General features: G+C 39.8%; 1 protein-coding gene across 4 annotated transcripts in view; it reads left to right on the top strand.

Moving 5' to 3' along the window:
- The first annotated feature begins 1,134 nt into the window (after nt 1-1,134).
- Rspo2 (R-spondin 2) overlaps nt 1,135-14,668 on the top strand; it is a 131,978-nt gene continuing 118,444 nt past the window's right edge. Inside the window, exons 1-3 of one of the 4 annotated variants that reach the window (XM_074069053.1) lie at nt 1,140-1,611; nt 1,733-1,886; nt 1,997-2,258. In XM_074069053.1, the coding sequence (XP_073925154.1) occupies nt 2,165-2,258 (94 nt within the window). In that variant the 5' untranslated portion in view covers nt 1,140-1,611; nt 1,733-1,886; nt 1,997-2,164. Of the gene's footprint in view, nt 1,887-1,996; nt 2,259-14,668 lie in introns of all 4 variants that reach the window. The other 3 variants (XM_074069055.1, XM_074069054.1, XM_074069052.1) reach the window with 3 other exon arrangements.

Genomic DNA, 14,668 nt, shown 5'->3' with positions numbered 1-14,668 from the left:
TCAACTCAAATTTACTTGGATGTTCTCAAGCATGCATAAAGAGAATAACACTGAAATTCTTAGCACATAAATACTGCTATGTAATAGTGTTGTCTGTAAAACAGTTACAGATAGGCAGGCAATAATGGAATAGTGAACAAACGTGGCTGTTTTAATATGCTTATTGTTTCTATTTGATTGTCTCAGCTCAAATTTCTGAGCATCTTCAGGCACTGACAGAAAGAAGAGAATTTAAATAGTATACAATGCTACCATAACAATATTGTACCTGTGAGCTTATCTATAGAGACTTCATACTGCCAGAGTTAGCAGTATGAATTCCATTGCCCAAGCAGCAAATTTTTTCTTTTTTACAGTAGTGAGTGTAGGATAGATTTCACCAAAATGAAATTGGTAGCATCAAATCTGTTTAAAGTAAAGTAACACGTCATGTAGAATATTTTCCCCAGCCTGATGCACCTAAAAGCTTAGTTCAGTGGATTTTGAAGTGGGAGGAGGAGGAGGGGTGGGATTAAGAATAAGAAATAGTTCAGTGGAAAGCAAACTTTTCTTTAGCGACTCAAGGTTCTAACTTCTTTAGTACTGTAGACACGGTACCACATGTTTTTTAGTTTTCCTGGAGGAGAAACAAAGTCAAGCAGTAACAGTTGTGAGAATGGTTGGAAACATCTCACTCTAAACTGACCCTGTGTTTTAATTTCAGCCCCTCTCTCAGATCTGATGAAGTCTGCTTTCGGATCTTCCTATAAAACAAAGTCAAGGTGAATGTTAAAAAGTGGCAGAGGTGTGGCCAATTGCACGATGTGGCTCAAGTTTAAATTCTGCTTGGGAAGGAAAGTGTGGAAGGCATCATCAATTCATCTTCAGATACCCCGCAAGAAGGTTGGCGGTGAACAGCGGGGCTCCTTGATCTAGCAAGGTCGAGCGGGGGGAGGGGGTGTATCCCACGGTAGCTATTCTTCAGTTTTTAGCCATCTCCTCTTGGAAAGGATGGCGAGGGTCTCTCTTGGAGTTGGAATCTATGTAGGCTGTCAGCGCTCTTTAGGACCTCAGGGAAACCCGAGTGTTTCTGGCTTTAGGACCCAGGAACTCTGAGGCAGCCTGGGTTTTGATGCCTTGGACCACAGCACCACCTACTTATAGAAGCATCCCCAGCCTTAGCTCGTCTGCATCTCCATTGGGAAGTGCTCTGGCCACATCCCTTCAGCCTCCCTGTAGCGTTTTGTCTCCCACAGCGTGGACTGGGTGAAACCTTAGCTGTGAAGTGACGGTGGAGAGTAGGAGAAGCAGGACAATTGGATAGAGAGCAAGAGCACCCCTTGCCCAAAGACCGCACAAACCCGCGGAGACGCAGCATCACAGCGACTGAGGTCTCGCGGGTCCGGCCGTGCTTGGTCCCGCCGAGCTCCTGCCAGGCGCCGCCAGCCCAGAGGACCCTCCCCATATGCTGACCCTGTCGCGACCGCCGGAATCTCAGAGCTACTAGGTGCTCCTGGCGGGTGTCTGCAAACTTTTCCTGAGTCCACGTGCTAAAGAAGCAACTCGCTTCCTGAACCTGGGATGGAGCACCGCGCCTAGGCACGCCGTGCCGCCCAAGACACGGAGCGCACGGTAGGCGACCCACACCTGGCAGTCGCAGCTGCGGCGATCGGGTACCTCACAGTGGGACCCAACGGGCCAAAGAACTTTTTTTTTTTTTTTTTTTTAAACCCTGTGCTCTCGGTGCCTTTAGACCTCTTTCTGCGGAGCGCCCACACAACGCCCTCTCCCTGGGGTCGCATCCCATACTCGGCAGAACTTGCTAAGTCACTGATTGTAAACACCTTCCTCTTCCAAGTCGCCTACAGCTGTGCGCCCTGCATTAAAGTGCTCGGTGACTCGGGCCAGTAAGTTCTCTTCCTTCTCCCGTTCTTTAAATTGGGACGCGCGGAGGCGCAGGTTCTTCCTTGGGGTTCTCTCTGTCCCCCCACCCACCCTGTTTCTCCTGGTTTCCCAGGTTCGAAAAGGGGAGATGTTAATCGCGCGGAAGTGACCATTGCAGCCCCAGCGCCAGTGGCGAGTCTCCCTGAATTCCTCCCCAGCAGCGCGGCTGGCGCCGTCTTCTTGGAGGAGCCCTGCAGTTCCCCGACTTTGAGAGGCATCTCTCCCCCTCCCGACCGTCCAGATGCAGTTTCGCCTCTTCTCCTTTGCCCTCCTCATTCTGAACTGTATGGATTACAGCCACTGTCAAGTCAACCGATGGAGACGCAGTAAGCGAGGTGGGTTCTTCTCTGCGGAAGGTGCGTGGGGTCCCCGTGTGCATGGGGGGAATCGCGGTGCCCACTGATGCCTGGGATTCGGGGACTCAGAAGGGTGGGATCATGCCTCCCATCCCAGCTCTTGCAGACTACAACTCTCCTACTTTCGGGGCTCCAGAGCTCTGCAGAGCGGAGTCTGCCCCGTCCCCAACATGTGCTGTGACCAGGAGCCAGACGCACCAGCAACCCCATGAGCCAGGCATCTTCAAAGCGCTCAGGGCTAAATGGTGTGGTCCACACCCCCCGAACGTTATAGTGCCTCCACTCCTGAATTCTGCCTTCGATCATATTTCTTCTCTGGCATCCATTTTTCTTGTTCTGCCTTTCTCTTTTTTCCCTCTTTTAGCCATTTCTCCTGAAATCCAGTTGTCTCTCCTTTCCCTACCCACGTGCTCCCCAAATTCTGTCCCAGATCGCTTTGGACAGTGCCTGGCATTTGTATGTATGTGTGTGTGTGTGTGTGTGTGTGTGTGTGTGGGTGGTGGTGGGGGTGGTGGTGGTGGTGGCGGTTAGGGTGTTGGTGAAGTTGAGCAGGAGACCTGCGTTTCCAGGAAAAGACCAACATTGATCTGTTTTTCTGGAACCACAGACAAGATAGGAACTTTCTGAATTAAGTTGCAACTCTTGTGCTGGCTTTCTGGGGAGTGCTACACGACAGCATGATATATAGATCTCTCTCTCTCTCTCTCTCTCTCTCTCTCTATCTCTCTATCTCTCTATCTCTCTCTATCTCTCTATCTCTCTATATATTTTAATAGTCCCCACTTTGTCCCTCTGTTTGCTTTCTTAAAAAGCAGCAATTGAGAGAAGGTTTTTTTGTGCTCAATGAAATTCACTTGAGGCTTTTTAACCGCTTGTTTCTCCGTCTCTCGTGTGCGCAGCGGAAACGGTTAATGGAAGCCTCCAGAAAGGTTTCAGAGAACTAGCTATCCTGCAGATTTAGTGTGCCCTGGTTTTTGTCTTCCAGTCTCACTAGGGCTGCATCTAACCCAGTGGCATTTTAGGGTAACGTGCAGTTAGACACAACGAAGTCTTCTGGGGAATTTAAACATAAACTACACCACACACGCTTACCCCTTGAATTACCCGCGCAGGGAAAGTGAGCAGCAGCCCCTCGCATGCACCTGGTGAGAGCTGTTTGTCTTCATCCGGCAGTTCGGATATCTATGCACTTAGAACTTGTCATAAGGTTCATAGACCTTGATATCCCCCCATCCCCCGCAAGGTATAAACGTGTAGACCTGTGATGTGATTCTTTTATAACTCATTTCATGAAATCTCTAGCCTTACATCTAGATGTTTTGGAGAGTGTTGTTTGAGCTGCATTTTTTGGACGGCTTTAAAGAGGCTATTTAAGCAGTTCTCACATATGGACAGAGATAGAGGTTGGTATACCCCAGGGCAGAGCTCCAGATAACTGGTGGTGGGAGAAGTGTCTGTTCTCCATTGTCTCTATGTATCTGCAGCTTATGAAAAAGATACACATACACACACATTCACATCTCTGTCTCTTTCATTTCTGACATTTTGGAAAATGCATCTTATTTTTGGAGATTATCCCACATAAAAATAACAGGGAGAAAATTCTTCCCAGAGGCCATGAGAGTTTTATATTGATATTTGTCTTTGAAAAGTCCCCTTCCATTCCTCTACCCCTGCCAACTGGCTCTTTACTCCACCCCAGTATTTTCTTTCGAGGTATTATTTGGCAAAGCCGGCAAAGTTTGATTATACTGCGGTCAAATGTGTTTGGAGAGAGTTCCCCCCTTTCTTAAAACCTGAGACTGCAGTCAATTTATCTGAAAAAAATTAAAATGCTGAAAGTTTGGAAAATATAGAAGTATTTAAAACTGGCAAATTCTTATTAGATGACTTGCTAATTCAGTGATGGATGTCTGATCCTCACTGGCTGTCCCTCTGAGGTTGAGGAGAAAAAAACCAAGCACATTGTTTTAGCAGAACTTGATACAGAGATACTGTTTAGTGGAGAATGACATTACAGCTCTCCTGCGGCCAGAAGTGATACTGCATGCATTTCTCCTGCAGGGACATATCTGAGATTCTGCCTGTGCTTTGCTTCTTAGGTATGGAAGGCAGAACTTATTTATTTCAAAGCTTGCTTTAAGCAAAATCTCTTATAGCAATTACCATCTACATCCCCAAGCTCTGACATGTAGAAACTCAATTCCAAAGTGTGCAATAATAACTTTTGCCAAACCAATCTTTCCATTTCATAAAGTCCGATGCTTTCAAGTACACGTAAATTGGTAAGATTGTAAAAAAAAAAAAAAATTCTATCGAAGTGTGTTGTGCTTTTTTTTTTTTTTTTTTTCAAACCCCCCTCAACAGATGTCTCTTCCCAGTTTCTGGTTAAAATAACTGTGGTCCTTAAAAAGTGACCACACCATCATGCCAACAAAGGGTGTACTATGTTTTTAATTAAAAGTGGAACTACTTAAAGGGCTGGCTAGACGGAGCAGGGTGATAGTAGCTTTGCTGCTTTGCAAAGCTACTTTGTATTGTGAGAGTATTGAAATGAATAGAGATCTAACTCAAGTTGGTGTGAATTGTTCTTCTTCACAAACTTAAGCTGGTTTTAATTGATCTCATGTCCACGATTGATCCTACACCAATTGTTGTGCATACCAAACAATTGGCTTTCCCAAAGGAGATTGATTTAAATTAGTTTCTTGGTGAATGCCTGACTACTGGCCAAATCATGTCACCAATGACCATTGACATACTAGAGCCTAACATTTCCCTTTCCCCTTTTGTTTGCATAGTGGCAGTTAAATATTACTTTCTAGGAAGAAAAGCTGTTACTATTTCTTTAAAAAAAGGTGTTGTAGCTTAGAAGATCAGTTGTTTTCTTGGCTTTGTGCTCCGATGTAGGCACGCAGCAGTGGTACCAGGATTGGTTAGGCTTACCCCTGGGACCTGATTCTTTTTTTCCATATTCCATCTGCAAATAATCAAACCTTCACTGTGGAGCATTCTCAGAACTCCTTTGGCATCATGTTTAGTCTGCTCTATGATCTCAGATGCTCCATAATATCATTTTCTTAATGAAATAAAATTCTTGGCAGAGATCAGATAATTTAGTCGGTTAAAATCAATTGCATCCAGTCTGGAATAGAGAGCAAATGTATCATTTAACTCTATGTTTGATTTCAAAGTATAGCCAGAGGATTTAGAAAATGAAAAGTCGAACTTCTCTACTTTTGGACAAAACTTTGTATGGGGAAGACCATAATAAACAACAACAGTAGTCACCTACTGCATTTTCTTCCCTTTATTTTGAAACAAAAATCACAAATAAAAACCTCATAATCACTAATGGGATCCAGCTGCAATAATTTATTAATTATTTACAAACACAGTGCTTAGTGATATCGTTGTAGAAGGAAGACATGCCAATATTTTGGAAAACTGATTGACAACTCATGTTTTGTCTACATGGAAACAGTGTTGAGACTTGGTGGCCCCTTCATCCCTCTTCAGTATTAATCATCATTAGCTACTATTAACCCCTACTGTCTTGAGACCTCCTATAATTTATTTGTATGGTCAATGGGGTTATTTGATTGGTTTTAATTTTGGAATGGTTGTAAGCTGCATTTTGGGCTGAATTACTGAAAATGAATAGTTTATATTTATATTATATATGTTTATTTTGATATCTTGGACTTTATTCCTTGCTATATAATGACTTAATCATGTATCTCTTCCATTCTGTCAGTATGCCTAGTCATGTTTTTACCAGAGACTTATGCAAACTTCTTAATAAAGCTTTCTCCAAGCAGCAAGTTTCCCATACATATGAACTTGTGTGTCTGGTGGTCTGATGGTAGGGGCATAGTGTAGCAAGGGCAACCTTTCCTAGCCCTTTCTATGCCAAAGCTTCAGCTTCTGTTAACTCCATAACAATTACATTTGGCTTCTTCCATGAAAATGAAGTGTTTATCACAAATAGTGTGATGTGTTTCTGGCAACTGAGGTTGGAAAAAAAAGATAAACAACTTTCTGTTAAATTGTATAGAGCTAAATTAATTTTCTTTTAAAACATTAATGAAGAGACTTGGGAGATATTTGTTTTTATAAGTGCTTTTTAATAAATTTGTTTCTTATGGTATTCTTTCAAAATACAAACTGGCACATGGAACATATTAACCTACACTTAAATGAAAAAGCTTCAAAATACATTTTGTATGCACGCTTACTTTAAGTTCCAAAGTACTTCAGAAAAGTTGATGTGATGTTTAACTTTCAAAATAAACAGTTTCTTTTTTTCTTCTCTTTTTTTAATTGGCTGCTTTTGCTTCCAGCATAATTGCATCAGTTTTCTGGCCTGTGTCTTAACCAGTACAGGGAGGTCAGAAAGTTGCTGTGCTTAGACCAACATCTTATTTTGCCACTGAAATTTGGAAGTGATTCAGAATAGGTGATATTCTCCTAACCCTCTATTTATTTCTGGCTTACTCTATCTGCTCTTAAAATTAGGTCTGAGTAGAATCCAATAGTTGTAGCAATCACAAGTTGGAAATGACATTTCTAATTCCTTAATGCAAAACCACCTCTTGATTTATTCAGGAACTGGCCAGTTCACAGATTATCCAGGCTACTTTTTAATTCTTTCCTTCCTTCCAACTGTCTTTAAACATTTTTTTCTTCAGGAAATAGGCATTTTTATCCATACCAACTTCAGGAAATGGATGACAGGCAAATCTTTTGATATAATGCCTGATTACCACTTTGTATTTCTCAAGATGTGATTGAGGGTTATTATTCACTCCCTGCTATTATCTGTAGCAAATCAAGAATTGATTGCTAGGGGAAGACAATATTGCCTTCATACTTATATATTCTGGGGTTTTCAGCTGTAATAACTGTGGAAGTGCTACTTAATAACAAAGTACATAGATAACATGTATAATTGTATGTGTAATAGGGAAGTGTCTGTGAATATATAGGGGTATATGGTGGGGGGAGAGAGAGAGAGAATGAACAAACATGAACAACAGTGGGAAGTGTGGTTTGATGTGGAGGTTTAGGTTTGCAGGATGCAAAAGGATTTTCACCCATTTTTCCCAGTCTTTCATTTCTTTTCGTCTTTCTCTTAGGATGAAGGGATGGTGGTGGTGATGATGGTACGTGCTTGCATGGTGGGGAGGTGAGGTGAGGATGTTTTTACTCTTTCCAAGGCTTACCTTCCAACTGTCTCTCTTCCAAAGCCTTTCTCTCTGCTTCTCTTTTCAATATTCTGCTGTGCCTCCAACCTAAAGTTCTTAACTTCCTCTTTTTGTCACATCATCTTCCATTCTTATCCTCTTTTCTTCACTTTCACCCTTCCGTTCTCTTCCTTGACAATGCTGTTGCATTCATTTACTCTGTAGTCTGTACAGTGTGGCTTTGACCTCCATCCTGATAGGATTTTCTTTTCTTAATGATTAGACTTTATTTTTTGTGGAAACTTTTGCTTCACAGCAAAATGGAACAGCAGGTACAGAGAAAAAGGCTTTTTAGTGTTCATCCATACTCAAGCGTACCCTCATTGTCAACCCAGCAAAATCATTCCATGTCATCCTCTATTACTTATCCCTTTGGAGATGTCATATTACATCTTTCCCAAAAGAAGCCTCTTCATTTGCCTAGTGATGCTACACTATAGTTTTGCCTCTGATTTTCTGTTCATTTCGTTTATTTGGTTCTATGGACTAGTATTTCTTCACCTTTATTTTTCTTGGGGGATTTACAAAAAAACCTATACATTTTTTCAACTGTTATTTCCAAGTACAGCTCTCAACTCTAAACTCAACATTTTTCTTTTCTTTTTGGTAGTACTGGAGTTTGAACCTGGGGCATTTTATTTTCTAGGCAGGTACCCTTCTACTTGAGCAATACCTTCAAGCCCTCAATTTTCTTTTTTAAACTTCAGAATATTGCACTCTGATTTCCTAACTAATGCTCTGTGGATAGCTATTTCAAGCACACTCAGATTTGACAAATCATTTCCTCCTCTTTGCCAAATGTGTTTTTCTGTACCTGATTTCTGTTCCAGGAGTTTCTATGTGCCAAGGATGGGAATTTTGCTAGTCTTTGACTTTCCTGTTGCCTTTAAAAAAAAAATCAGTTCATTATAGCTTAAACTTTACCAGAATAGAGCATCTACCTCACCCTTTCCATTTCCAGAGGCTTTTTCCCAGCTCAGGCCTCATACACTTCTCATCTCCCAGCATCTCTGTCTTCCTCACTTCATCCTTTACAGTGCTGCTGTATGGAATTGTTCTCATCACAGATCTGATGGTCACAGAACTGACCATGTTGCTTCTCTGCCGATAAACACTGAACTTCTTAGCCTCCATATCGCCCACAGAGCAAATGCCAACCTCTTTCACCTGGCAGTCAATGTTCCTGCCGTCTGACTGAAGCCTGTTCTGAACCTTACACACCATAAAAGCACTGTGGGCTTAAATTGTACCTGACTACTTCATTTGTGTTTTTGAACTGTTATCCTGCCCTGCTAAAATGCCACAGCATCTGGGAAGTCTTCCTGGAATTATCTGCTTTCCTTCTAAATCCCAAATCAATTATTCCTTCATAGTTTCTTAACTTTTAGTGCTACCCTTAAATGACTTTTGTTTGTTTATTTGTTTTGGTGGGACTGGGGTTTAAACTCAGTGTTTCACTCTTGCAAAGCTGGTGTTCTACCTCTTGAGCCACATCTCCAGTTAATTTTGCTGTGGATATTTTGGAGAAGAGGCTCTCTTGAACTGTTTGCCTGGGCTGGCTTCAAACCTTGATCTCAGCCTCCCAAGTAAGTAGGATTACAGGCATAAGCCACCAGTGCCTGGCTTTACATGGTTCTTATTTTCATTGTTATTCTGATTTATTTTGCCTCTCATCATATTTTAAGCTTCTCTAGGATAAAACTATGGCATTGCCATCATGGCACTTATCAAACTAGTTCCAACAGTGTTTCCTGCACAAATTATAGTTGATCAAAAAGTCATTCAATGTGAGATTTTGTTGTTTTCTCATAAATTTTTGCACTTAATAAGAAATGTGTGTTTTCTTAAAATTTGAACTTCACACATAGCTGAAGTTTGAATGAATGCTTAAATACTAACTATAATTTCATTATTTACTTGTCTTCCTCTTCCTCCTCCTCCTCTCTCTTCACCACCACCTTTTCTTTTGACAGCATGGGATTTTGAGGACTCTGATCCTCCTATCTCTGCCTCTCAGGTAGCTGGGATTACAGGAGTAAGCCACTGTAGAATGACAGAGTATCTGAAGTGGCTGGAGACTTTGAGTATGGCAAGGAAATCGCTGGAGAGGGGTAACTGTCTTTAAAAACATTTCTTCTGAAGAAAGGAACAATAGGGACTTATATCCCCCAACACTGCACCCATACAAATGAATAATCATTTGGGGGAAATTAAAAGTATGCCTTCTTTTTGAATGGCACTTATAATAATATCATAGATAAGTTTTAATCTCTATTAAATTTATGATTTTAGCATAATAAAACTATGAGGACATAACTCAGAAATGCAGGTATGCATAAGTGTGCTTTAGGACAAGTTCCTCTGTCATCTGAAGAGACTACAGTGTTTGGTCATGTAATTCCTTCCAGAACACTGACACTTCACTGCCCTGCGAGGGAGGCAGGTGAGCTGCTTAGGTGGAAGAGAGCTAGAGCTAGGTCCCACTCTTTTGAATTCACTGGCTTTTCCTGTACATAATATGCTTTTAACATAAAGATCATTAAACAAAAAATCACCTTTGAACACATTCAGAAGTTCCTCAGACTGCAGACTTGTATTGAGTCTCAGAATGTTTTACAACTCATAATTATGCTAATAAATTAGCTGGTATCAAATAACTGAAGGGGTGGAGAAGTTGAGGAATAGGACCATAAATTTTAGTAACAATGTGCATGATTGATAAATTTTTGATGATTATTCTTATATATGAGCTCTAGGAACCACTTCTATTTCTGTTACTCTCAACAGCCAGAACAAATTTTGTGTGTGCGTGTGTGTGTACACATGCACTTGTGCATGGTTTGCATCTGTGTAAGTATATACATGTACAGCTACATCATCAGAATAACCAATGAAGGTTAGAGAAAAGCTATCAAATATTCATTTTTACTTTAAAATGTGGAAGAACTAATGATAAGCAGCTTTTTAAATCTAGTCATTTAAGAACTTTTATAATTTACCTAAAACATTTCAATTGTCATCATCTGGTGAAGGATAAAAGAAACACAAAATAGAAGTTATCTTGATTACATTTCTTTTGAGTAGGGGTTCTTAGTTTGAGGTTCTTATTTGGGGTTCAATGGTGAGGCTAGGACTTTGGAAACCTCCTGAAATTAGAAGCAACACTTTTTATTTCCTTTTGGGGCATTGGGAGAAGAGATAGAGCTTTTCCTAGTCTTAAAGTTGTCAGGGGCTCATCTTTCTCCTTCAGTGGGGACATTGTTAATAAGCATGTTGTCAAAAAAGCATGCTTCAAATTGCTGCAGATTCCGTTTCCTAAAAGTTTTCCTTTTATAGCATTTCAGTCATTTGCCAGGTGCATACTAAAGATAGGGCTACATTGGAATCTGTATCTCAACATTTATTTCAGTAAATAATTACTTGGCCAGTAATCCCTTTCTCAAAGACAGTAGTTGATAATTTATCTATACGCCGTAGAAGTTTATAAAAGTACAAAATAAATATACAGTACAAGGAGCTTTATTTAAACTTTTCATACGATCTAATTTTTTCCACATTTACACAGTTTGTATGTAGATACAGATTCACAAATTGATAAGCGATAGAAATGGCTGCTGTCATTTTTCAGTTGGTGAATGGTAGTGCTGGATGTGCTGTGACTTTGAGCATCAACTCTGCCTTCTCACATTGCCCTAGTGAGAACAAAAGCTTAGCACTCTCACATTTTGGCCATGTGGGCTCCTGCTAGATTCTTGCTCCTGTGTCACTGTTTTAGAATTTTTGTGCTGTGGCGGCCTCTGTCCCTCACCTGTTGCTTAATACAACTTGTCAACCAGCCACCACAACAATTAAAACGCAGGGACCGACAGAGGGCACACTTTGCATTCTTTTTCTTGTGCTTTGTTCTCTGAGGTTCTGTAGGATTTGTGCTGTTCTTTGGCTCCTTGGTTTAGGTGGCAAATCTGCTCTGCTCTCTCTATTGATACTGTGATCATGTTGATGTCATCACAGAGAGGAAAAAAGGAAATGATGATAAAAAGAGCTTTCAGTTTTCCTTAACAATTCTGATTTGGGTCCCTAATCTCTTTTTGACAAGACTGCATCAAAAAAGTAAACTTAACTAACCTCAAAGTTTTAATACCAGTGAGACAGATATTAAAGCTAGAGATTGTGTTAGTCTGCAAGTAGATTCCAAATTTTACACTTACTTTGAAGAACATTAGCTTTTTTATATTGCTTAAATGTTTTGCATAAATTGCATGCCCAAATGTTTAAGCAATTGGTAAATTTTGGAGTTGCCCAAATGATTCTAAATTAGTACTTCTCATTTGTTAGCCAAATTCTTTAATTTTCATGGGCAGGTCCTTTCTTTCCATGGATTTCCATATTTTAGTACTTTGAGAATGGTGAACATGTTTTGGTGTTATTTGAAAATCTTAAGTTTATTTTTTCCCCCCAAATATTATCTTTCTCTCTTGTGTAGTAAAATCTGAGTCAGGGTATGCAAATTCTGTTAATAACCTGACATGCTGCATTGTTGTTTACCTTACATGCTGTATTCCAAGGCCTCTTTTTTGGTACTCAATGCTGACTCTTAATGTTGAAGGATTTGTGCTGTGTCATCATGAACCTGCATGTTTAGTTCATCACTCTTTTTTTCCTTCAAGACTTGGAAGACTTACTTTGATTGGTCCATTGGTACAGATGGCAAATCTAATCTGCTCTGCACTCTCCATGGAGTTTAGTTCAGTCAGTGGGGTTTAATATCCTAGGACCAAATGACAAAGCCTATGCCTCCCTTCCCAAACATAACCCTTTGCTATATGACATTTGTTATTCTTAGCTATTCCACAGCCATAGATGGTCACTGAGGACTCTGTTTTGAAAAATAAATGGCCCACTTAATTAGAAAGAATTTCTTCAGTGACTCCCAGGTTACCTAAATAGACATGAAATTAAGGTAGTCCTGGTCACTGACTTATCATGTCTTCCAGGTAGTTCTAGTATGTGGGAGAACACTTTGTAAAAAATGAATGCTAATATTGCGTGTTGTGTCACATACCTGTAATCTCAGCACTTGAAAAGTTGAGGAGGGAGGATCTTGAGTTTGAAGCCGACCTAGGCTATATAATGAGACCCTGTCTCAAAAAAAAAAAAATCACACAAATTTTTGACACTTCTTTCTTGATGATGTTTTAGAGGTTCACTGTGTGTGTGTGTGATTATTGATCACACACTCTGTGTGTAATTATGGGTATTAGTTTTGGACTTTTCTAAGTAGATAGGAGAATGTGGTAGAGAGCAGTTATAGGTTGGATGAATAGAATGAATAAACTAGCTTAATTTTCCATTTAATCTAAGAAACTACACACTACCTAATGATTTTCAAGAAATTAGAGCTATTCTGTCCATTTTTTTTATGATAAAAAATGTCATGTGGCCATCCTTCATCCTCCTTTGTTAGGGTCAGGAGACTAATTTTAAAAAGCACTGGTGTTTGATAAGTGGACAGCAGTGGTTCCCAGAAACATATTAGTGGGTTGAGGTTGGTGTGTGTCAGAATTGGGGGAGGTTTTTTTTTTTTTTCAATCGTTGCTAGTTTCCAATAAGCCATGTTGTGGCTGAGGTGATTCTTGACTGAATCCTGTCAATTATGAAAGAACTTCTTTGTCTCCTCCTTTAAATTATATTATCCTGAAAATTGATCTGGAGCTTGAAAACTACCTGCTTGAAAATTGAGTGTCCAAAATTATGACTTAAGTGCTACTTGCTTGTTCCCTTATGTAGAAGTGAATTAATTCTTTATAGCTACTATGGGTGATCTCAACATGACACTGATTTGAAAGTGATTCAAATAAATGATAACTGTCTATAAAGACATTGGCAATCTTGTATCTATCAAGCACTGAAGTTTTTTTTAATTCAGAGAGAAAGATTTAAAGAAATGAGAAAGACTGGTAAAAGAGGAAAGGAAGAAAGAACAACAAAATTACTCTGTCCAACACGTGAGACCTGTCTTGTGGAAAAAGGATGTGATTTATTTCACCTTTTGAAATTAATACAAAGTGAAGATAGCTCATGAAGAAGATGATTAAAACTTACATTTAGAAAACTTTGTATTAATAGAAGGGATACTTTCTTTTTCTTTTGAAGTAGTGGGGCTTAAACCCAGAGCCTTGCACATGTTAGGCAAGTACTCTACATTTGAGCCACACCCCTCAGTCCTTTTGTTTATTTTGATTTGAGGTAGGATTTTGCTAACTTTGCCTGATCTGGCCTTGAACTTGTGATCCTGCTGCCTCAAATTCCCCAGTAGCTGGGTTACAGGTGTGTTGTACCATGCGTAGGTAAGAGATGCTTTCTTGATGCCCTAAATGTTGGACTTTGGAAACTATTTTTTTTCCAGCAGTGGAAAGCTTCTCACCAGGGTATTGTAAAGCAGGTGACTGCAATGAGTGTAGAAGACTGCTAAGGACCATCCATGCTATGTTAGCCACAATATGAAGATCTGCAATGTATGTGGCATCCAATAGTTATTTACACATGAGCTCTTGTTGACAATTACTTGAACTTAAGTGATAATACTTGCCTCTTACATAGACATTCAATAAAATGACTCTTTAGATTTTGCATTCTATGCCTTTGAATGATCATCATAAATTCAGGAATAGATAATAGATGTTTAAGTTTGCTTGAATTCCTAAAAACAAAACAGGGCATGTTTCTCAATTCTTACACAATCATTATGTCAATTTGTAGACTGCTTCATTATAAGAAAATCTGAGATTTCCATACAGCTATAACCACCATAGGGTATGCCATGTAAATATTTTACTTTCATGAGGTTTCTAATCTGGAAAATAAAGAAATATTTGAAAGAAATTAATAGGTAGAATGTATGAAAGCATAACACATTTTAGAATCCTTTTGGAGAAAGCAATATCGGTATGTCATCTTATGTTACTCACTTGAGTTACATTTGGCAGATAGTGGTGTGTAATGGATTGATGCTCATGTGAGGGAATCCTCTGGTGTACTAGATAGAAGTCCCTGTCTTCATTCTTGTTTGGAGCAATCTTTTCTTTTTTTAAAATTTTTATTATTTTATTATTCATATGTGCATACAATGCTTGGGTCATTTTT

This window comes from Castor canadensis, chromosome 3, assembly GCF_047511655.1.
Source record: "Castor canadensis chromosome 3, mCasCan1.hap1v2, whole genome shotgun sequence".
Classification (NCBI taxonomy): domain Eukaryota; kingdom Metazoa; phylum Chordata; class Mammalia; order Rodentia; family Castoridae; genus Castor; species Castor canadensis.
Note: the sequence above shows the minus strand (reverse complement) of the source record. Positions and strands in the feature narration are given on the sequence as shown.